The 26,298-nt window shown below is 33.6% G+C and overlaps 1 protein-coding gene across 1 annotated transcript in view; it reads left to right on the forward strand.

Moving 5' to 3' along the window:
• The window catches only part of PCLO (piccolo presynaptic cytomatrix protein), a 357,985-nt gene that overhangs the window by 303,935 nt on the left and 27,752 nt on the right, over positions 1-26,298 (forward strand). Inside the window, exons 21-22 of the mRNA XM_024738453.1 lie at positions 13,055-13,196; positions 17,208-17,281. Of these exons, the coding sequence (XP_024594221.1) occupies positions 13,055-13,196; positions 17,208-17,281 (216 nt within the window). The remainder of the gene's footprint in view (positions 1-13,054; positions 13,197-17,207; positions 17,282-26,298) is intronic.

A 26,298-nucleotide genomic window follows, 5' to 3' on the forward strand; every position in this document is an offset into this window, starting at 1 on the left:
ATTATGGAGTAAGAAAGGAGGAACTTTTTCTCTCCCTCCAGGGTTTAGTTGCATGCTAGGAAACCTGAAGGACAGGATTTAGACAGATTGTGCCAGATCCTCCTGATACCTAAACAACTCTCCATTTGTATTTAGAAATCCCTGGAAATGTTTTTTTCCAAGCCAGTTGGTTTGGTGGGATATAGGCCCGGCTGTTTTAGGAGGTAATGCCAGCCAGGGAAAAGAGTTTCAAAATAGGTTGTTTTTTAAAACCATACCCAAACTAAAACAAATTGAAGTATTTTTACAACCTTGAAAATTAATTTAGTTGCTATGGAATATATTACATTTTATATATATATATAAAGGGCATTTTTAAATTCCTGAGCTGTTTTTGTTTGATGCTGAGATTTTAGGTAAGCTTTAAGTTTAGAAACACTCATACAGGATGGATAGAAGTATCCCTCCACCCTGGACAATAAGATGAGAGCTTGGAGAGGTTAGTAAGAAGATGAATCATTGACTGAGTTGTGTGAGGAACTATGACTGAAGGTCCCTTGTTGTGGCCAAATTGTAGGAGAAGGTCCTGAAGCTACTTCCACAGACCGCTGCTGGAAACTCCACTATCCGTAAGGCTCCTTTGCGGCACCTGTCAAAGAAGAGTTTCCTATCCATATTCCCGTGGTGAACTCTGACTAAGCCATCTCTCTGTGAGAGCTGCTGTCTTGGGCAAGTGGTATGGGTGGCTGGGTTGGGAAACAGGGCGGGCACTGGGAGTGGAGAGAAGTGTTGGTTACAAAGGCAGTAGCTGATCAGTGGTCCATTCTCTTCGGACCGGAAACAGATGATTACTTTTGATCAGAAGGAATTTGGCGTTCTCTGTTTCTGGAAAGGAGAGGGTTCAAAAGGGAAAGAAATCAGAATGAGATCATTTGGAGGTGAAGTCTTCTGGAATGTGTGTAAGAGGTTAATAAAAACAGACTTAACATTCCTCATTTCAATGTGTTTGTGCAAAGAAAAGAAAGGCAGCAAAGCTTTAAAAAGGAAACTTTGGATAGTTTAAAATAGAAAGAAAACAAACTGTAATGATGTGAACACAGCAAATAGCCAGCAAAAATCTGAGAGAATCAAATTGGATTTCAGCTGTCAAAGTTTTCTGCCTATTTCTCTGGGGGCAAGGGTTGTATTTCTTTGTTGTCTCTGAAAATCAAAGTGTTCTTCTAAAGTTTTGGGTTTTTAGGAGTTTCCATATTTTCTTAGAAAGATTGGTTATGCATTTTCAAATCTTTCTATAGTCATTTAATATTCATTGCCAGAAATATCTCTGCCTCACATGCAGAGGCACAGACAGTAAATATATAGCTCTGAACATATGACACTCTCTTGTTTATGCACCTTTCCTCCCAAAGGTGAATTCACTGACGTATCATCAATGGATACTTTTGCTCTTTTCTAGTAGTAGCCATGAGTGTGTCAAGCCATCCACGTAAGGAATTACTGGTTCATACTGCAGTGTGCCTTTGTCACGTGATCTAACCAGGGGCCTATATGATTGAGCGGGACTATTAATACATGATCCGAGAAGAGAAAGGCCTAACTTTTAACATGTCAAAGTGCCTTAAATGCTATTTATGACATGTCTTTAACAAACTTAAACTTATTTTTTGATTGCAAATTATTGTATTTCAGGTTTAAACAAATTTATTTTTAAAAAGTTAATTTACCAAATTACCAGCAGAGAGCAGGACCCAAAGCAAATGAGACAGGCAAGTAAATGCTGATGGAGGAAAGAAATGAGAAGCATGGAGCGTGAGAAGGCTGATGGGGACACTGCGGGACCATGGACAGAGGGTACAATCTGAGCTTGGGGCTGGGAACGTTATCGCCTGGGTAGGAAGGATCCTGGAACTGGGTGAAGTGCCACCTGGGGAGAGGCGGAAGAATGCCAAAAGCTAATAGGTAGCTGCTTAACAACATCGCCTAATTCCAGATATCTATCCATGAATTGCTTGATTTTTTTCCCACTTTTCATCAGAATGTACTACATTATGTAAAATCATGATATTTTACCCATTCTCTGTTGTGCAAGATAATCTTTGGGAGGGAGGGGGACATACGGGGACGGGATAGGATGAAAGGAATCTTTATGTATAATGAGTCAGACCGTGAAAAATAGCCTTTTTGTTTTGTTACTTTGTTGAGTCTGTAAATATATATTTTAATCATTGAGGTGACAAAACTTTCGGATTTCTAATGAAAACATTTCCGCAGTATTTTGATTGGGGTATTACGGTTTTCAGATGTATAAAGAGAAATAATGCAGATAGAACCATAGCTTTATACCTCAATGTGTTTTAAAATACTGAAAGATAAAATTAATTAAATGATCATTTGAACAGAAACTAATCAAAATATTAATAATACAAATCAAACAAAACAGATAAGTTTTTAAGAAGAAAATGTTTGATGAAAATCAGGAGGTAGGAATTCCCTGGTGGTCCAGTGGTTATGACTCCACACTCCCAACTGCCAGGGGCCCGGGTTCAATCCCTGGTTGGGAAGCTAAGATCCCACAAGCCTCAAAGTGCAGCCAAAAAAAAAAAAATTAGAGAAAGTGTCAGGAGGTAGGTCCCTATTTCTAAACATAAGAAAGACAATGGAATAAAATTTCTACTTCTACTTTATTCTTAAAAGAACACAGAAGCAAAATCTACTTTTCCTCATTAAGACATTTGAAACTAAAAACCACATTATTTTAAGTTCTGTAGATCACATTATTTTTTTTCAGAGATCTTACAGCTTTTATTTTTATTTAAAAAAATCTTTGAAGTATAGTTGATTTACAGTGTTGTGTTAGTTTCTGGTATACAGCAAAGTGATTCAGTTATACATACTGGTCACATTATATTTTTATCTGACTCTTTAGGTGAAATGAGGTCGGAATCTAGAGAGAGAGAAAATGTAATTTTTATACTACACAATTCAAATTTCTTTCTATATGGATATATTTATACTTTCTATATATACTTTTAGTTTCTTGTAAAGCATTCTTATTGCTACTGACATTTTTAAAGTAAATAACTACTTTGGCTCCATCCAAGTATTAATGTACAGGAAAATTGAAGAGACTATGTAGAGAAAAGCCGTTTGGGGAAGAATTTGCATTGTTTATGCCTGCCAAATTTCATTATTTACTCTGGATTTCTGTGTAATATAGTTTTTTGTGGGTTTTTTAGGCAAAAATAGAACAGACAAGCAAATTTTTATGATACACATAATATTTAACTCAGACCTTATAATTCTAGAGTTGTGAAGTTCTGGGTGAAACAAATTCTGAAGAAGCTTAGAGAAATTCAAAGGGTGATGATAATAATAATAAATCTTTTCAAGTAAGGCGTTAGAACTTGATTTTTTTAGTGCAGAAAATAAAAAATAAAAGACAGCATAGAATGATTGTCATATATATACTGGTTTAAGATGATTGTCAAAAAAGGTTGGTGCTAATTGTTTCTTTTTTTTTTTTTTCATTTTCACAGTTCATACTTCATTTTCATCACTGTAGATGTAGACCAGTGATTCTCAAAGTGTGTCCATTGATCCCTAGGTGTCCCAGAGACCTTTTCAGGACTCCACAAGGTCAAAAAATTCTTAAGACTCTTAAGATGTTATTTGCCTTTTTTACTCTCATTCCTTCCTTAGTGTGCAGTGGACATGTCCTACATTTCCATGAGATGTCATGACATCATTGCTCTGATGGCTAATGGAATATGTATTTGTCAACTGCTTATGTTAAATTTTTCTTAATTTTGAATATGATAAATATTGATAGATATAATTCACATAAAGTGAAGTTCTAAAGAAATTCAACAATATTTAAGACTGGAAAAGGGGTCTTGAGACCAAAATATTTAAGAGCCACTGATCTATACCTGGGTACAATCATAATTTTATCAATAGTCAATGATGTTGGATAATTAGAAATTTCTTACAAGATATAATTATCATATTTGCCTCTAAATTTTTTATGCCTTTTATATCTTGTATTGCATTTTGGGACCCCTACTTTCTTTTCTTATTTAATGTTAATTTATAACTTAAGATTGACAAATGATTTTTCATTTTATATTCTTATTTTAAATATTTTATTGGGCATGATTTAGATTAAGTTATGATTATATGCCCATTTTCATTATTTACATTTGCAGTTTGACTGGTAAGTTGTCTGTCAACTTTAATCAAGTTGTTCCTAGCCTAAGGTAGAATGAAAGGGAGTATTATAAAGGTAGAATACATTTTATTTGTGTCCTTATTTTGATGATAAAATTTATTGGAAAAACATTTATAAACTATTTGTTTCTTTAATCTTCTATTGTATTATCTATATTAGTGGTCCTATACTTTGCAAATTCATTGTTGGCATAAATAACAATAGAAACACTGAAGATCATCACTTTGATTCAAATTTGAGGAAATGTTAAGCTTCTTACCTCTTACTTAATCCTTGATCCTTAATTTCAAACATATAATTTATTGTGTTTTTAAATAATTAAAGCTAAAAAGGGAATTCTGAAAATATTTATCATTTACAGAAAATATTATCTGAATTACCCCTATTAGTTGCTCATCATTTATTCACATTCATACACACAGTTTTTTTAATGAATAGTATGTTTCAGAAACTCTTCAAAGTGTTAGTGATTCTGCAGTGGACACAATAGACAAAAATCACTGTCCCCATAAATATCCCATCCTAGTAATATTTATCAAATAACGGACTAAAGATATGTGGGAAAAATTTGAAGACTGACAAAAGCATGACTTTTGTCTATCTTCAACTGAAATTGAAGTAGAACGTTGCAGTTAGTCATTGACTTAAGTTTATATGCACAGACACCATCGTGTTCAGAAATATCTGAAAATAGAATTATTTTGTTATTTGTTCTGGTCTGGTTCTCTCTCATAATCTTTACAGTTCACTGGGATATAACCAAGTATAGGAGGAGAGAAAGTGTTTGAAAATGATCTATTTGGAGAAGGTAGGAATATTAATGAAATTAATTAGAGACGTTGTATTCCATGGGACTGGACAGGTGTTTACCAAATAATTGTCCAAATTCCTCTTTACTTTATGGCCACTGACTACATTTGAATGATATGAAAAATAATGCTCAGTGTTTGTTGTAGCATTAGCCATGTAAATCAGTATGCTATTATTAATTTGTATTTGTTTACACTGGAAATGTCTCCTTTGGGCAGGATTTTTATATAAATCAAATTATTTGGATTCCGTTTAAAGGTAACACCCTTGTTATCTCAGTATTCATGATCTAGGTGATCAGTTTCAGGATTATATAAGAACATTTTTCAAAACTATTTTTATAATTACTTTCACTCAAACAGGACCACTTGTTTTGCAAGCAAACTGTGAGAGAGAATATTTCAGTTTCAAAGGAGAATGAAATAAATATTGAAAAATTGAGTTGCCCTTGAAAAATTGATGTAGATCTTGAAGATTTTTTTCTGTCAAATGTATTTCTCCTTACTCTTAATCTTTTAAAGGTAAAGATTTTTACTGTGTTATTTAAAGGTAAAGATCTTAATTGTGTTAGCATTTTTTTAGCACAAAACCAAAACTTGGTCCTTGATAAACTCTTTGTTCATTCTATTTATTTGGACATAGCTAGAATTATAAACTAAACTTATTAAAGATAAAATGAATTTACTATCTTTGTGATGTCTTAATCAAACTCCATTATTTACTCTGAAATTTTGGTCCCCACTTAAACTGTATTTATTTGAAGTGTCTTCTTCCAAAATAAGTTCTGAACCAAAAACACCTTTAGAAAGGAAGACACACTTAAAAGGCGACATTATAGCATAAATGCAAGAACTATAGTACACTGAGCCATCACATATTGTATTTATGTAAGAAAAAAACCTTCTCTACCATGTTATTAAGCTAACTTTACTCTCATTTCAAACACGTGTTGTATTGAAGTTATATGCTATTACTTTTGTTCCCTAAAGTGATCATTGATCCTATTATCCATAAAGCTAGGGAGTGAATGGGAGACACCTGCAAAATAGTGATGCATTAGATCAAAAAAGATGGAACTGATTATTAAAATGTCTTGAAAAAGTCAGTTGTAAGGCCAACGTGGATGGAGAGGGAAGAGTGCAAACATGATTTAAAGCTTTACCACCTTTCCCACGACATAGAAAATAGAGGCATCGCATCTTCCTCTCCCTCTCTGAAAGAAGCTACTATGTGAGTAATATGGAATATCTTGAGGGACATATTTTGATTTTTATAAGTTTGTTGTAACTTTCTGATATATGTAATTATTTTTTCTGAGTGACCAAGCCAAGTGTTAGTGTTAGTTTCATCCTCAGCGACCCTGGGAGAGAGGTAATATAATCACCAATAATTTTTCATTTAAAAAGTGTTTCAGTGACATCCTTCCTTTCACTGACCCCACCTAGGGGTTTACAAATGACTGATATATTGTAGAAATCAGAGTTGTCTATTTTAAATACTTTTATTTGTGAAAACTTGTAATTTGGAGGTATGTGAACACTCCTACAATAGTTGTATTGAAGCTACCTATGCCATTTTTCTAGTGTCTTCTATTAAATTTTTCCAAATTGGATAATGAATATACTGAAGTAAATTCAGAAAATAATATATTAAATTTCTAAAGTCCTGGTAAGATGCAACACCCCTTCTTAATACCCCTGGATGATAGTAGAAAACCTAAAAATGTTATTGCACGTAATTCAAGGGGAAAACTACCAACAGTGCTGGTAACAGTGGAAATTAAAAGTTGACATTTTTCAGGGCTACATCCAAATCCAATCAACAAATGAGATAAAACTGCAAAGTCTCTTTAGTAAATATAACAACTAAAACAACAGCAATAATAAAAGGTAGATAGATAAATAGAATGAAAGGTAAAGGAGATAAAGTAGAAAAGGTCACTAAAGTTAATACCAGCTAAATTAAAGTTAAACTAGCTAAAGAACCAAAAAAAAAAGCATGCTATAAGTATATAATTTCTAAAATAGCCAGGTAGTTATTTCAGTTCCATCATTATACTATTGGAATAAACAAAAGAATTATTGATTGTTTTCTCTTAATTTCAAGCAGTTGATCCTAAAATCCTATACATTGTATCTATGAAGATAATACTAATACTGCATCAGCCAAGTAATTTGGGAAATTACAGGTTACCTACATAATAAATTACTCCTGAAATATTTGGAAATACCTTTGAGCGAGACCAAAGATATAAAACCAATGGAAGTGAGGCTTCATACATTCCAAGCACTGAATTCTAAGGTAGGTAACCTCTCTTAATTTTGAGACAATTCAGTATGATAGAAAAGTGGATGAGCACTTTTCAATTTTGATTTGTGACCTGGAACAAGTCACTTAAAACTTTCCAGGACTTAGTTTTTCTATAAGCAAGATGATGGTTCTGGAACAGGTTATCTTTAGAGTCCTTACCAGCTTTTAATTTCCGTGATTCCACAATTATAAAATCATCTACAATTCTGATCCGAGACTTTGCTCATGGTGCTGCCATCGTGTGGTAGGCACAGTGATAGTTCTGCATTTTTAAAGTATGTATATATAGTAGAGGGGAAAAATCAACAGAGCAAACTAATTGAAGACAGATGTTCAGTCAAAGAGACACTACCAGGTTTAATTAAGGTTAGCCACAGAGGAGTAATAAAACAAAATGTTTTCTAACCACCTTAGAATTAAGGCAGCCGCAGAAAATGAAGAGGTCAAAGAATAATTTAAAACAGATTGAATTGCCTCACTGAAAATAAAATTCGTTTACCTGAAATGCCCCCTCAATAACTGAGTCACAAAATTATTCAACACGCTAGTATTTATTCTTCTAGCATATAGGGACCCTCTTTGTAGGAGTGGACTTATTCCATCTCATATTTATATGATACATTCTTTTTTCTGGTTGGTACTTAATAGTACAAATAAAAATTCAAAAAGAAGGTAGGCCCCCCAAAATGTAACTCTTTAAGAAAATGGCTCCAAAAATGTTTTTCATTATTAAATAAATCTCAATTCTAATGTAAAATAAATGTTTTCATATGTAATACACAGGTGCATAATACAGGATTTCTGAAATTCTGATTTCAAGATTTGGAAAAAGCAGATAGAATATTTTTAAATTGTTAATTTTGAAATCATAAAATTATGGAAAGTCATATTCAGTTTTAATGTTTTAAAATAATATTTTCTACAAGAACATAGAGAGACATTACACTGAAATATAAACTGAAGCTCACCATCTGTCTGTGAACCAAGAGGTGCAATCAGCCTAAGTGCTAGTGTCTGTATTAGCACCATCTAGTGCCTCCCATGGAATGTTATCGTACAAATGATTTTGTCACTTCAATTTAGAAATATATATATAATATTCATGGTCTGATATGAACTTTTTTAATTCACAAGTCTATGCTCTCCCATGTTTCATGTATTATCATTAAATATTTCAGTCAAACCAGTTTTGAGGGAATTGGGATAACAGAACATCTGGTTGAGTGATCACATTTTTATATACAGTATGACAGATTAAAGTTGAATCTCTGATTTTAAAAGCTGCCAAAAATAGGTTACCCAAAACTTCATTGACAAGGAAAGTGGGGTTAAAAAACTATATTGTGGTATCTTTGATGAGGTTTTTTTGATTTGTATCAACAGAACTGGATTAAAAATGAGAAATCTACTAAATCACTCAGATGTTTTAAGTTGTTTGGTTAAAGGAAAGAATTATTAATATGTTATCATTATTATAATTTTACTATCAGTTTATTAAATATTGCTTAAGCATAGTCCCAGGACTAAGCTTTTAAGAAGGCTACCATGGAGCTAACATAGGTAGGTTCTGTTTCCAATAACCACATGAATGTAACAAGTACAATTAAAGATAGAAAGTGACAATTGCCATAAAAGACAAAAATTATGTGCTATGAGAGTCTAAGTATAGAAGTTCACTTCTGATTGTAAAGATGAGGAAAATGTATGAAGCAGGTTCTATCTGAGCTGAGCCTTTCTGGATGAGTATAATTTAGATATGAGAAAGTGACAGGGTCAGAGGAGGGTATGACAAAACTGGTAAGAAGAGGCTTGGCTAGAGCTCAGGAGAAAAAAAGCCAAACTATAGGGATTCAGAGTGAGTGGTCTGAATGGGCTTCAGTGAAGGGTATACAAAGGAAAATTATGGGAGGTATATATGGAAAGAAGCAGGCGATAAAGGACTTCGAGAGGCAAACTAAAGAATTTGACTGAAATCGTGAGATGTCTTGAAATTGCATACGATCTGGCCTCCAATATTAAATCCTAAAAGCACTTTATTCATTAAGAAGTTTGCAGTAATACAGATTTAGTTCAGTTTAATTGAGTTGATGGTTTTTTATGTGGGGGCTGATTCAATTAAACGAAATTAGCAAATAGACGTGTTGTTTCAAGTAACTGAAAAAGAACTTTTAAAATATTTGGACTCTTAGCACCAGCTTATCAAAACCTCACCATTTCTGTATTTTTAGTCTCATTTTATGCTATGTATATATAGCCCTGTACAGGGAAGATCCACTTTGCATTTTAGTTTAAGTCATTTTCAGAAACTAACTGTCAGGCTATCTATCTCTACGCTTACATACCAGGTTAAGTATAAAAAAATTCAGTCATGCACCAGATGTTTTGAGGTAATGCCTAGTATCTAGACTCATTTGAATTATTCACCTAACCGCCCAAAATTTCTTTAGCTTCAGCATTACGTGTAATTTTGTTTTGCAAAGATGTTAAGGCAGACTTAGAGTTATTCTGAAATATGTATATGTTCCCTATATTTAGTTTTCTTTCTTGTAATATTTCTTATAAACTATGACTTGTTTGCGTTTAAAATATTGACGACACTTGCACGGGTTTTCCAAATGAAATTTCTTTTCACCTAGGCAGTATGGCAAAACTGGCTTTCCTTAAAGTTATTTCTATCCTTGTTCCTTTTCTATTATTATATTGTTTTACATTCTGTTCACATTTCTCAAATTTCCCAGAAGAGGAATAGAACTAGAAATTGCGTCAGGTAAAATCAAAGTTTGCAAAAGAAAAGATTGGATATTTTGATATGTAAATAAGAAACATCATTTCTATAATGTGGATATTTTGATATATTGTGAGATTGCTCTGGGATAAAAAAAGTTTTAAATTAGTAAAGATAAATTGACTTTAAAATTAATGTCTATTAATTAAGGTTTGTCTTTGAAAATGGTATATTGAGATTTTCCAGTTGATGAAATTAAATTTTTACATTCAATATCATACTAAAAATTATTAACAATCTAGTAGGTTGTATTATATAATGACAATCAAAAGGTATGATAGCTTTTCCTTGTTTACAATCAGTTGACTTATCTGACTCATGTGGTTGGTTATACAGTTTATCCTTTTCTATTATTATATTGTTTTACATTCTGTTCACATTTCTCAAATTTCCCAGAAGAGGAATAGAACTAGAAATTGCGTCAGGTAAAATCAAAGTTTGCAAAAGAAAAGATTGGATATTTTGATATGTAAATAAGAAGACATCATTTCTATAATGTGGATATTTTGATATATTGTGAGATTGCTCTGGGATAAAAAAAGTTTTAAATTAGTAAAGATAAATTGACTTTAAAATTAATGTCTATTAATTAAGGTTTGTCTTTGAAAATGGTATATTGAGATTTTCCAGTTGATGAAATTAAATTTTTACATTCAATATCATACTAAAAATTATTAACAATCTAGTAGGTTGTATTATATAATGACAATCAAAAGGTATGATAGCTTTTCCTTGTTTACAATCAGTTGACTTATCTGACTCATGTGGTTGGTTATACAGTTTAATATTCTTTATAATGTTCATAATTTTATATCAGTCATATTACCTTTACATTTTTTACCTTATCCTTTTGAAAGGTCTTTAACACTATATACAGCTGGGTTTCTTCTACATAAGTTGCAGAAAATATTAAACAAACATTATGACTATTATTCTTTTCCTGGAAGTCTAGTCCTATGAGTTACTCTTAATTCACTGGTGACTGGCTATGTAACAGGATTCAGACCCTTTCCTAACTAGCTATTCCCAATTTATAGATACTTGATATATAACTGACTATCAAACGTTTCTTCCTTCTCTATTCTGGGAAAGGAATCCTACTATCACTGGAATAGATAGTCTGAAAATTTCTGGTGGCTTTAGAGAAACTGCTAGTTCAGAAATAGAAGGGAAGAAGTGAGGAAAAGCTAAAGCCTTTGCAAGACTTGATCCTGGCTAATCTGATGGAGAGTTTCCTGCCCTCAGATGATTTCCCTCACAGTATCTACGCTTTTCACTCTATTTGGGTATATTGGTTAAAACTCCACCCACCGGATTGTCATTGTGTTTTTATACATTTACTTAAGAAAAATGTTGATAATTTAGAATCATTAAATGATTATCAACTCTTTACCCAGTTGTGTGGATCGATCCAACTGCTTGAGAAACTCCTGAGTGAACAGGAGGAGAGTATTTATGGAGGAGAGAGACTCTTAAGTACTTTTGCAGCCTAGAATACATCTAAAATTAGAAGAGAATCAAGGTGAATTCATTGTCCGGGACTAGGTGCGCTGTTCAGTGGGGAACAGCCATTGACCATAAAGCCCTGAAGAAGAGCTTGGGGGTACAGCAAATTAAATCACAAGACAAAGAAGAGTGAGTTCCAGTTTTATCTCACTCCTCGTAATCACAGTCTTATGAAGGGGGCTTTACTGACCCCATTATTTTAAAGTGAGGAAACTGAGACCACCTAGAGTTAACTTCAGCAGGAGTTGGGATACAAAACCAGATCCGTGTGACCAGAGCTTATGCTCTTAAACTCTGACCATGTGTCAGAAGACAAATGACAATTTCAAAAATTTGCCTGGAGAATCTCTGCCCCCACAAAAAAAGAAGAAACACTTGCCTTCTGTTTCTTTTTTTTTTTAGTTATTTCTGAGATATACATTTTAAAGTAATAACTAGAATTATGATTTATAACATTATACCAGAACATATAAGATTTTTAGAAATTTCATGTAATGTCTGAAACATTTATATTAACATATTTCCATACAAATAACCCAAAGAAAGTTTAGCGTTAGTTCTTTTGTTTGTTTGTTTGTTTATACTGCAGGTTCTTATTAGCCATCAGTTTTATACACATCAGTGTATACATGTCAATCCCAATCACCTACACCTGCCTTCTTTTCATTCCTTTTGCATCAGAGTTTCCTCCCAAATCTCTAATCTAGAACTCTGCTAACAATATTACCATTCCCTTACTGCATAATTTATAACACAAATTCATAACTCTTCTATGGGAATATGGGTTCTTATATACAAAAAATCAAACTCATGGGTTATTTAAAACAAGTCCCAGTCATAAACTAGGACGTGCCTAAGGGGAAACAAATACCTTCAAATTTAAAAACCTGCTGGAGGTAGTTGGTAGAGCTACATACAAACAAGTCCAGGATTTTCAGTCATTTACTGAAATTATCTATTCTATTTTGCATCTTCACTTCTCAGGAGAAAAACAAATTACTTGTTATTAATATGGGAAATAATTAAGCAATTTTCACATATTCTGTCATTTCTATCTACCCAAGTCTTCCTAAATTCCTTTCTCCATGAAATAGCCACAATTCTTATTTGTTTGCCATATCGTTATTGCAATACTCTATAAAGAAATCACAAGTAATAATAATACTATTTAACTCAGTCTAAAAATGTGATGGTTGATTCCTAGAAGTTAATCTTTTTTTTCTTTTATATCCAACAAAAACAATCAAGGGCTTTATTGTTGCCACTGCGAGTTACTGGTTAAAGAAAAGAAAATGAAAGGCAGGTTAAGAGATGTGGAGTTCTTGCTAGAGCTGTTTCTTTACACCCGTAAATGAAGAAACATATAAGTATGCATTTGGATATCAATGGGAGGTTCATTGATTGACTGTGGTGTTGACTCTTCCCACACCATGCAGCCAAGCCCACCAATCACCGGCCTGCAGAAAGCTCCGTGTCCACTGGCTCCTCGGGCAGCAGCTTTGGCAGTGGGTATAGCGTGGACAGTGAAGGAAGCAGCAGTACTGCAGGGGACACTAATCTATTTCCTATTCCAAGGATGTAAGTGGTGGTTTGTTTGTTTTTTTTTCCACTGGGAAGTTAACAGCCTCATGAGTAAGCTTTTCTTAACATTGAAAAGGAAATAACTAGATAATTATCCAAGTCTGAGTCAGTGTCCCTGAAGGACTTCAGCTGTTTATGCCTATGTTAGAAATAGACTGTTCAGGAAAGATTGGATTAACTTAGTGAATTCTAAGCATGAATGCTGGTCACCACCAGGACTACTTAATCAGTGCATTCTATATTTAATAGAAAAACTGCTAAAATAATAATAACAGCTATGCCTGAATCAAGTTCAGCAGCAGTAATACATGGCTGCTTTAATCGCATAATGTATAGATTAATTGATTTTGAATCAGGAGATATTTAAACATATTTAAAGAACTCATGTATCACATTCGAAATAGCACATTGGGCCACTCATATAGACTTTTCAACTATAAATTCCTCTACCATTAAAATGGAAGATTTTGAAGTGGATCCATATTTTCTAGAACAAATAACAAGCAGGACATAGGTCCCCAAATAGATACTCTTGGAATAAAGTTAATTTATAATACGTTAAGCCTCGAGAAAATCATATTGCAAATAAAATGCAAAACTAAAGCAGACTGTATTTAAAATGTGTTAGAATGGGTTTAGTCATATCGGTGGCAAAATCTAGCAGCATCCAAGATAAATATGTTATCTCTATTCCAATATCAAAATCTAAACTTCCTGACTTTCTCCAGTAACTAGTTTTCTAAGTTTACAAAAACAACATTGGGCCATGCAGCTCCAGGATCTAGCCCAGGGTGAGTCCAGCCTGCTGTCTGGTTTTGTAAGGTCTGTGAAGAACTAAAAATGGCTTTTGCATTTTTAAATGTTTCCCAAAACCCCAGAAGAATAGCATTTTGTGACGCATGATAATTACATGAATTTGAAATTTCAGTGTCCATTATTAACTTTTACCGGAACACGGCCACACCAGTTTGCTTATGTGTTGCCTAATGTCTGCGCTCTAGGGGCAGACTTGTATAATTACAACAGGGACCATTCAGATCATTCGCTGTCTGGCCCTTTGCAAAGTGAGTTTGAAGATCCCTAGTCTGGGCCCTTGTTAGAGGGTCTTTTTCATTTTCTCTGTTAAGTGAAACCATCTCCGGGAGTGGAACTTCTATTTCTCTTTGTTTAAATATCACGGTTTTTTATGAATCTTTCCTTCTGATCCCCAGAATAGTTCTAATATTTAGATAATGGCTCACGTTTATAAAAGCAAAATAATGGGGAAAATGGATTTGTAAGGTGAAAAATGTGTTTATTTTGTGATTTTCGGGTTACATTTTTCCTACTTAAATTGACTAATTATTGGATTATCTGTCTATTTTTTTTGAGACCTCGGCTGTGGATTCAATGGAGTTATTTGTATTTAATCAGTTCTTTTTATATTGACAGTTATTTCTAAAAGGAGTGTGATCTCATTAGTCCGCAGACTCTGATGATCCAATTTAACTGAAGAGAATTTCTACAAATTCATTACACTCCTCTCTCCAAGCTGTGACTATCATATAAATTTGTAAAGGTTTTGCACCACACATCACTTACTATCCTTCCAATTTATCTGTATCTTTCAAAATATATAATCTAACACTGATGATAAAGTTACAACTTTCAGAGCATAAAATACATTATTTCCACAATATCTGAATGTCTGAAGTGGAAGTAGATTGGTTTTTTTACATACAAACCACATTTCAATTTTGCTTTTTCCCATTTTCCTGTTTCTCTTGTAAATCAAAAGCTTTTAAAACTGTGTAGGATGCTTTTGTTTTTGCCATATGAGCACAAAGAAAATTCCCTTTTCTAAAGCATTGCCGGATATAAGTAAAAAGCAGTATTTCGTGGTTCTTTTCTGTCTCTCTTTGTATCTGACACATGTTTTGCTTGGGCTAGCATAAGTGTTCAATAACTATTTGGTGATTGTTTAACAAAGATAAATTATAACCTGTGCAGTCAGAATGTCCTGAGATGAAGATTATTTATTGGGAATTCAGAAAAATTGCATCCTTTAAGACCCACACAGTTACATTTCCTTTGTACTTCATTTAGCTTCACAGTGCTACAAGTTTTCTGTGTAATCTTAGAAATGCACCTAATACACATTTTGGCTAAATACCAAATGTTAAAATCAGTTTTCATTAGAAGCAAATACTGCAGCTGAATAGCATCATTAAAATATGAAATGTAGCCCTCAAGATCAAATAAAAATTATCAAAAAATTTTTTATTACAATTACTAAAAATTATACTTATTTTGTTAAAGTTTGGCAAAGTATAAGATAGTAATTTTTCAGTACTCTCATCTACTCGATTAGCACTACTAAAACGATCCTCACTTTCCATTGAGTTTGGCTCAGTAACAAGGTGTGTTTTGGCCCGCTCTGCTTGTATCGTATACTGCTAAAGGTGAGATTGCTATTAAGTTATTAAGCTTTCTCCATGTCTAATCCTGGCAGACAAAGTTAATTTTTTTAATTTATCAGCTGTTTGTCTCGAATCTCATTGAAGTAATTACACAAATTGAAGTTTTGTGCATTGCTTAATCAAGACTTTTTTGTATATATTCAGATGCAAACTATATATAATTATAGATATAATTTATAACATTTCTTCATGCACTTTATCCTTCACATAATCACTTAATAAAAATTTGTGTTTAAAACTTTGACCTAGAATTGTCATCTTGGAACAATGTAATGGCTTTCAAGATAAAATTATTTTTGAATTTACATCAGTTCCTCTTTCGTTATGTGCAGAACCATTTCAGTAGAATGATGAGAGGATCTTTAGAGCAGTTTTCAAGTAAGATCTAATTGGAGTCTTAAGCAATAAGTATGGTTACATTTTCAGCTGGTTGGGCAAACTAAATATTTTTTGTGAGAGTAAGAATGAATTGTTAGTAAATACTGATATGTTTGAATTATTGTCTAGAAAGTCTAGTATCAAGACATTCCTTTGTTCAAGCACCATTTTTAACACTTAAGCATTTTTATTCCATTTTTTAAGAACATCTTATATAACTACATATAAAGGCAACTTCCAAATCTTTTGTACGCCATGTAGCTTTTTCTCTGAAGAAATAAGAAGTGACCTATTATCATTTGGCTCTTACGTTATCAATATTCTGAACCCACAGTGCTCAGAGTATAATGAATTCTTCATTTGTTTGGCCTTCGAAGAAGTTTAAGGCTGAAATTAAAAATGGTTTGCAGCCTTTGGCTGAATTCTAAAGCTGTTATGTACACATCTACCTATTAGTACTTTATATTTATCAAATATTAGGATGTTTCAGACACTATGCTAAGCACTTACATACATTTTCCATGTGATTTTCCCATAACTAAATGGTAGCTCATGTTACTATCCTTAAATTACAAAAGAAGAAATAGTCTTCACCAGATTGAAAGATTTACCTTACATGATATATAGCATAAAGTAGCAAAGCCAGAAGTAGAAACCAAGCTGTATGACTTCAAAAGCCAATGTGCTACACACAGCTGAAAATACAGGAAGGATCTGAAAGAAATAATAATCCATGTAATTATAATATTATATTTATAAATTATTCAATTCAACATTTCCCTTCTCACCAAAGGATCTATACAACTCCTCATAACAAAGTGTGAATATATAAGAAACTCTTCTCCTTCTTGAGTTAAAAATGGCAGAAAAAAAAAATTCTAAAACAAAATTTGAAGATTTCATGATGGTCATGTCTTTGATAAATGAGTCCATGAACAGGACACCGAATTTTGAGGTTCTATGTTTGGACTCAATAGGAATGATAAACAAATTTCCACTTTAAAATTAATATGATATAGAGTGATTTATTGTGTTCGTACAACATTTGCCATTCAAGTAATTTGTTGCAGGTCTGAATATATGATGTCATTCTGTTTTTTCAAACTTGGACTCCTCATTTGCATTTAGGATTATAATTGAATATATAAACTTTTATTTCCTTTTTAAACAGAGGAAAGATGGGGCAGAATGGGCAAGAGACTATAAAACAGCCAGGAGTAGGCGTAGGACTAGCAGACACTGAAGGTAAGTTACAGTTTACAATACACTGGATTTTGGTTGTATCTGTATGCTATACTGTTTGCTTTGTTTTTGTTTTAATATGAATGTTAATTTCTAAGTACTAATACCAAAAGCACTAGGAAATAAGTCACCATTATCCATATGATCTATTAAATTAGAATGACTTTGTCATTTCATTTAACATTCATATTTAACGTTTAAGCACTTTGGGGTACTACAAATTTTAAAGGGAAAGAAGAATGAGGATTACAGAATGAAACTTGAAGACTTTCTCTGGGAAAAAATATCTTGAAATTAAAAAAAATGTTTTTGTTTAAAATACTATACAAATAGAAAATCATGAAACCTCATTTAAGTCAATGGCAAGCCTTAAAAATGTGGAACTAAGAGGAAACTCATGGTGTAAAAATCTTTTTATAGAAAAAATAATGGCTGAACTAACTTCTAAAGTAAAAACTTAATTTGAAATTAAACTTTGTTTTATTAAATAGTATTATAAATGTATTACAAAATGCAAAAAAAATCCTTTTCTTCCACACATAATCAGTATCTCTAAGGTGCACAATGACTTTTCCTTCGTTTAAAAAATTTTTTTCCTAATGTTTTGATAAGATTTGATAGCACTGGTATACATCATGATTTACACTCTCAATAATTTTAACTATTGTAAGTACTTAACACTATTCTAAGTACTTTTCACGTATTATCTCATTTAATTCATACAATTGCCCATGATGGTACCTGGTCTTACATGAAAAGAAACTGAAGTGCAAACATCACACAAGGTAAGAGCAAGTGATTGAATCCATGAAAATGACGCCAAATCACACGCTATTAAAAAGAATGATTAATGGCATGGTACCACATGGACATTCGATGAGGAAATAGGAAACCCAGATTTAAGGTTCAAATCTTGTCTTGAATGGTGACCTGATCTTTCTATCTTTAGAAACCTGATCTGAAAAATGCTGGGTCTAAGTGATGCTTAAGTTTCCTAGTGGACTTAAGTAGATATCACATATTTCTGGTTCTACTAAAAATTTTTATTTGAACTCATTCAAAGACTGTGCTTCCTCTACTTGTTGCCATGGTCCCACGGTCCCATCCTCAATCCACCATTCCTTTTACCCATCTTCCCTCTGCATAAACTCATCAACTCTTGTCTATATGTTGATTGCCATCCAAGCTCCCTGGAATTCAGACTCAGATATCCACCAGGCATTTGTGCCCAACCAAGAAAATAGAAATCATATTAAAAATATACGTATTTTAAAAATAGGACATTTATGGCCGGCAATTATTATACACGTGTGGAAGATGCTGAGAAACCCAGCAGGGGGTAGGGAGGTAGCAGAAGAAAGCTACTGTCCCTAAAGGCTGGAGGGCAGGGAGAGCTGAAACCAAGATAAGCCTGTCTGCTGGGATCAGCAGGTAAGGAAGAGACACAACAAAAGATAGAAATATATATTGAGATAGACAAGGATGGGGAGAAATATCCCAGTTTCTGCCTTCCTCCCCTTCTCCAGTCTCTGCCAGGGCCTGGTCAAATTAGCTGGAAGCCAACTAACAGGGGAGGCTGGAAAACATGCTAGGGAGCAGCTCTTCTGAAAGCAGGGCAGAGAAAGACCAAAGAAGCATCCAAGGGCACACAGGCATAGGGCTGGTACAATGCTTTACCTGGAAATTCCATAGATGCATCAAACTACATACACCCTGAATTCAGTTTTCCCTCTTTCTCCTCCTATACTTGTCTATCACTCACAAAATCTGTGCCTATTTATACCGTAATTTTCATCTTGTGTTATTATTGTTCTTTGACTTAAATTTACCTATTTCTGTGCCTGTCTCCTTCATAAGGCTGAACAACTCTCAGACCAGAGCTATGATTTATGCATCTTGGTGTCCCAGCACTTAGCAGAAAGCCTTGCCCATAAAGTTGCTTCAAGAATGTTTAAGTGAATGAATAAACAATATACTCTTATATTAAAGTAATGGCCATTGATTTTCATCTGACTCTATACTTCATGTATACAGAGAAGCAATTCATGGGTGCTTTTTCCCAAAAGTTTTAGCTACTTAACTTCATCTTTCTCTTAACCTTAAAGTTTATAAATAAAATTATTTTAGTATAGATGTTAACATTTGAAAAGAATAGAAATTGTTCATCCTAATGCTGCCTTCTTATTTCCTATCAGTCCCACACAAAACGTGCTTGTTTTCCAAGAAGAAGCCAGTTGTAGGCTACTTTATATTTTACTTAAACTTATGAGTCAATGTGTTTATATTTTAGTGAACTGACCCTTATCAACAGTTAATCTCAGATTAGTTACTGAGCAGAGGGGTGGGAGTTGAGGATGGGAACCATATGGAATATGCAATGTAATGTGAGTCATGCCCTTTTGGCAGCAGTATTTTGGACAAATTATTTTTGACTGAGTTACTTATGATATTTTGACAATAAGCAAATTTACAAGTAACACATTTATGTGAAGTTATGAGTAGTTCTGTAAGAGATACATAAGAGTTTGCTAATAATATGAAAAAGAAAACTGCAATAAATATTAAACCTTTATAGGAAAGTTATACTTCAAAATGCAGCAGGTATACCCTGGACAAGCTACAGGGATATTCTGGCCTCAGAGAGGCTGCCAGTGGGCTAGCAGTGCCCTGGCTGTATCAGGGTCCCTGCCCCCACATGAACAGTAGCATACCACAGAGAGGGGTATCTCAGTTAGGCCTAGCCACGTGCCAGAGTTAGAAAGCATCCATGTCTAACAACAAACAAAGAAGTACTATGTGAAGTACTGTGATGCTTAAAGCCCCAAGTGAAGAAATTTTACTTAGATACCAAGTAAATATACATTATACTTGTAGGAGCTTTAAAATGGAACACAAAATTTCTCCATTTATTTAGTCGAGTCTTCAACATCTATGAAAAAATTCTTTTTCATTTTCACCTTTCTTTGCTTTTCTGTATTATTTTTCACAGGGTGTAGTGTGTACACTTACAATTAATGCCCTAGAAAGTCCCCTCCTTTGAAATAGTATAACAAAAACACAAAACAGATTGGTACTGATCGTATCAAAGGAAATAGCTAAATAAGGAGACAAAACACTTGGTATAGATTCATTTTATAAATCATTTCATTAAGACCTTTTCACTATGCTCTTCATGTAATAAAATTTTCATATCAGTAAATTTTAAAAAGAAATCTAAAATAATATTTCAACATAGTTTTCTTTTAAACTATGGTCAGACAACAATATTTACTGAGCAAATACTATGTGCCAAGTACTGTGCTACATACAATGATTAAGACAGACTGCCCTCATGGAGCTTACAATCTAGCGAGAAGAGTAAATGTTAAACATTTATTACAAGTGTGATAAAGAAGATGTGGTACATTATACAATGGAATATTACTCAGCCATAAAAAGGAACAAAACTGAGTTATTTGTAATGAGGTGGATGGACCTAGAGTCTGTCATACAGAGTGAAGTAAGTCAGAAAGAGAAAAACAAATACCATATGCTAACGCATATATATGGAATCTAAAAAAACGGTACTGATGAACCTAGTGGCAGGGCAGGAATAAAGACGCAGACGTAGAGGACAGGCTTGAGGACATGGGGGTGGGGGAAAGGGAAGCTGGGATGAAGTGAGAGAGTAGCACTGACATATATACACTACCAGATTTAAAATGGATGGCTAGTGGGAAGCTGCTGCATAGCACAGGGAGATCAGCTTGGTGCTTTGTGTCCGCCTAGAGGGGTGGGATAAGGAGGGTGGGAGGGAGGCTCACGAGGGAGGGGATATGGGGATATATGTATACATATAGCTGATTCACTTTGTTGTACAGCAGAAACTAACACACCATTGTAAACCAATTATATTCCAATAAAGATATTTTTAAAAAAACCTTTATGAACAATTTTACATTAAGAAGAACATATAGGCAGAGGTTGGGGGAAATTATCGAATCAGACAGAAATTTATTTGTTCTAAGCAGATAAGAAGAAGATACCAATTTAAAGTGTAAGATTTTGTTTTGTCCCCATAGAAATACGGACTTAACCTTGTGTTGGACTTGAGGTATATGTATGATGTAAATTTTGTCTGGTTTTTTTTTTTTTTTTTTTTTTTTTTTTTTTTTTGCGGTACGCGGGCCTCTCACTGTTGTGGCCTCTCCCGTCGCGGAGCACAGGCTCCGGACGCGCAGGCTCAGCGGCCATGGCTCACGGGCCCACCCGCTGCACAGCATGTGGGATCTTCCCAGACCGGGGCACGAACCCGTGTCCCCGGCATCGGCAGGCGGACTCTCAACCACTGCGCCACCAGGGAAGCCCGACATGGTATATCTTTGTACGCCAGTGTGCACATGACAATTTTTATATGTATGATATTAGACAAGTTACTTATATTCTCTAAGTCTCTGATTCCTAATCTACAAAAGTAAGAATAACAGTAGTATTTTACCTTATCAGTGTATTGCAAGGATTGATGGAAATAACGAGTGTAAGGCGCTTGGCACTGTGGCTGGCACGTAGTCAATAAATGCTAGCGGTCATTGTCCCAGTCATCACCTGTATCATATAAGTGAATACTTCTGACCTGATTTTCCCCAAGACTTTTAAACTCATGTTTTCTAAAATGGTTTCTTTTTCTGCCTTTGGCATTCCACCAGAAAAGATATTTTCAAGGTCCTACATTTTCTAGTTTGTTTTGAAAAGATGATACATATATTTATTACAGTATTTCAAACTACTCTTCTTCCCAGAATAAATCTCATGTGATCCCTTGTATAGTAATGCCTCCCCTCTATGAAGGATGTCTTTTCTAGACCTTATCATGCTTTACTAAATGGCCTGAGTTTAAAATTCAGTGCTACTGATTCCTAGTCCTGGATTACTGACTGGGAATTTAACATTGAAAGCATATCCTAAAAATTGTCTATTATTGAAACAAAAAATAATTCTGGGTCTTTACTGTGAGACAGATGCATCACTGGAGGTTATTAATTGACCACTAAAAATGAATTAAATTTCTGGAATAGATCTTGACTGTTTCTTAGCCTTAAGCACACATCAAAGAATTGACATTTGCTAAATTTAAGCCCAGGATATTTTAGACTTTCAGGGATTCATATCTCTAATGGCAGTTTTTAATATTTTTTGAAAATGTCTTCTTTGCCTAGAAGTCCCCAAACTGCTTGCGTTGGGAGTTGGTGCTCTGATTTATTTATGAGAGAGAGGCTTTTGAATCAAGATAAGGACATTAAAACATAGCAAAGGGTAGTGAATGAATATAAACTAAGAATATTCTCTTAGCATAGTTGTAGAAAATTAACAAAACAAGACATATAAATATTACAGATATATAGTTTTACTTTGTTCTAAATGCCTTTACATTATCCAGTTCATTGTCACAAAACAGTAGGGGATATAGACATAGAATAATGATTTCGATTTTAAAGTTATGGAAACAGAGACATAGAACAATGACACCATTCACCCAGAGTCAACTAATTAAACAGTGTGGGTTAAAATCTACAGATATGTAATCTAATATCCACTGACTCTTGCCTATTGTACTTTCCAAGATTTTTTAACATTAATGGTTACAATGCTATTGCATGAAGAATAAATTTATAAAACTAGCTGCAACTATTCAAAAGAAAACTAACATTGTTGATGATTATGGCCAGTTAACTACGATTAATATCAATTACATTATAGGTACTATGTAGCTTATAAAAGCATTTTAAATTTTGTTCTATCTGATATTAAAAACGTCCATAAAATTACTGTACTCAAAAAAAAAAAAAAAAATTACTGTACTCAAAACAGCAAGAGATGTAAAGAAGATTCCGATATTCCCATAAACCTAATTAAAATACATTACATACAAAGGAGGAAGGATAAGAATCCATACGATGTCTCAACAGCAATAATAGACACTTAAAAGAGGGTCATGTGTAATGCCCTTGAAATTCCAAGTGGAAGAGAGTATAAACTAAAATTCTATCCACAAACTATCCATTAAGTATAAGGGTTGAATAAAATCATTTTGGGATGTCTAGTTCTCAAAAAATTTTAGGTCTCCATGCTACCTATCTGGAAGTTACTTGAGGGTATGTTCCACCAACATAGAGAGTAAACCACACTCAAACACACACTGACCCCTCCCCCACACACACACACAACTTGGGAGCCAAGAGACAAGAAGTGTAGAGAAAAGAAGAGTGGGGACGTCAATGGTGAAATGAGGAGATTCTAAAGACAGTAGTCATGCAGCAGGCAGAGAGAACACGTGGGAAAATCTGAGCAGATATGGTGAGTTCTAGCTGCAAGTGGATGACGAGTGAGGTGTTAGTGTGGGAAGGAAAAGAGGAATTGACAGGCGTCAGTATCTAGCCAAGTGAAAAATGGTCTTCAGAGGGGTTAAGTACTCTTGGAAATTTTGGGAAGAGTTAGGAATAGGTACATAGAAAGCAAAGCAAATTGTAAAACACGATAATTAATAACTTGAGGATAAAACACAAAAGAAATCTTTGAGTAAAGAACTCCATGAAATACCCAATGGTCTCAGAAGTGAACAATATTAGTCACATTAATGTAAATTCCAAACATTAGTTTAATCAATATTAAACTATATGTCATAACTATATGTCAAGGTGGAGGAAGGCTAACTCTTCATCTACCAAAATTTAAATATCAATAAATGAATGAAGGCAATACAAAATTATTCTGAGAAATATGAATATAAAGAACCAAAGAAACATATAAAAAGACTTGACAGTAGATTTTTCTTGGCAATTTTATTAAGGGTTTGGGGAAGTGAAGAGTTGGGCCAAGGGAGAATTGAGTTTTGAAAAAGAAGTCATAAAGTTATGTAAAATGATTCAACCTTTTGATATATGAGGAAATAAAAAATGAGGGATAATGATCAAACAGTGTTAAGAAGTATGAGAAAAAAAGTGGCAGTTTGTAATAAATAATTTCCTATTATTACCCTAAATGATTATGAATATCCATTCTCTTAAAGCTTTTTTAGTAATAGTTATTGCAACTAAGTACTCTGTTTAACATACTCATTAAAGATATTCTGATAGCACCAATGCTATACACAGGGAGCTTTTTCACTTTTAAGAAATTTAACTGTAACCAATAACAATAAAATACAAAATCTCTGGGGAAAAAATGCTGTAGAATTCAAACTACCAAGTAGTTTTAACCTTTTTTTCATTTCACTCAAAAGTCAAAATGAATTTTCTAAATGCCCAGCAAGAAATAAATTTCAGAATTTTGGAAAATGCAAAATTCATTGAAGATAATTCATTTTTCTACCATTTAGATTATTAGTGACTTTCTCTAACAAACATTCTGATTTATTTTATCCAGAAAGTCATTTGGAAATTTATATAACTTTCTACAGGAAAAAAACCCCTACATTTAAGTAAAAAAGAGTAGAACTGACAAAAAAAAGAAACCCACAAAAACAGCACATTTCGCAAAAGTAGACCTTGCTCAACCAAGTAACACATTCCCTAAAGGAACCAATTTTACAGGTAAGAAAGTAACCCAGACATGAGATAATACACTCTGAGGAAAGTCCACACTGCTTTATTAAGTGACTGCTGGTCTCTAAAAAATCAATATATTCTACTGTTTGCTTTGCGACAACACAATTGTAGAAAAGAAGCATTTGCCTGTTTAAATGTTTTATTTTAAAAATATGCTTTGCTATCTACTCAAGTCATCTTTTGCATCTGAGTGTTTTCCTGCACCAAGCAAATGCAGTTTTAGACTGTTATCACAGAAGATGCTTCTTATCCATTAAATAACATACCGCTGTGATTCCTGTAATTTACATAACCCTCTGGCACACAGACAACTATCACTGGTGTATGAAATACTAAGTAGCAGTAACAGGGCTTTACCTTACATATTTTATTGTGACATTGTCGCTATTGAATAAATAAATACATGTACATATTATCCATTCTACTTGATGACTCATCCTCTCAAAAAACCCAGCACATCCTCCTTAACAGCAATAACCATGGCAACATTACAACTGATATTTATTTGCTAAACATTTTGCTGGGATCTTTAAAAATGTGGCAGCTCCATTCTCACAATAACCCTCTAAAATAGATATTATAATATTTATGATATTCCCAATGTCTAGCACTGAGACTTCTACAAAATACCCACACAATAAATATTTTTTGAATCAAGACATTAAGACTCCAAGAGACTAAAGGATAAATCAAGCCTAGTAATACACCTGTGAAATTGAAGTGAATATTTACGCAAAAAGTATTTCGTAAGATGCTATGGAAAATCCGAACGAACTTTTTGGCCAACCCAAATGTATCAGATTTTAGTGTAGTTTTGTTTTGTAGGGAGTTTTAAAATTACAGATTCTATTTCTCTTCTAGGCTGCATGTTTCTAGAAACTTGTCCATTTCTTCTAGGTTGTCAAATTTGTTGGCATATAATTTGTCATAATCAAGAAAGAGATTTATAGCACAATATTATTTCCATTAAAAATAAATAAATACAAAGTAATACTAGATTTTTTTATAGCTACCTCATTATGTAAATATTTATATAAACAAATATATGGAAGTTGGATTGAAAGGATTGTAGTAAATATACAAGATTGGGTGGCTGCTGTTGGGAGGGTGATGAGTTGAAGTTATTGGGATGAAAGGGAAAACTATAAAGATAATTAAATACTATACAAAGAAGGATCCTGGCAGAGACAATGCTGATTGAGTGCTTGTGGGCTATGAATTGAAGAGTGTGAGCAGCTCAATTCTGGGCAATTGCAGTTTAAAAAAAAAGTTGGGAATAGTGTTTTCTGGGAAAGCTTCACTGAGAGACAGTTGTGTCAACACTGGAGGAGATGAAAGAGAGCCATGCGGATACCTGGGGGGAGAATTGTCCAGGCAGAACAAAATGTTTTTAAGGAGAAATGAGCCCCACACGTCCAATGAAAAGGGAGCTAGCGT

This window comes from Neophocaena asiaeorientalis, unplaced genomic scaffold (genome assembly GCF_003031525.2).
Source record: "Neophocaena asiaeorientalis asiaeorientalis breed wild unplaced genomic scaffold, Neophocaena_asiaeorientalis_V1.1 scaffold89, whole genome shotgun sequence".
NCBI lineage: Eukaryota > Metazoa > Chordata > Mammalia > Artiodactyla > Phocoenidae > Neophocaena > Neophocaena asiaeorientalis.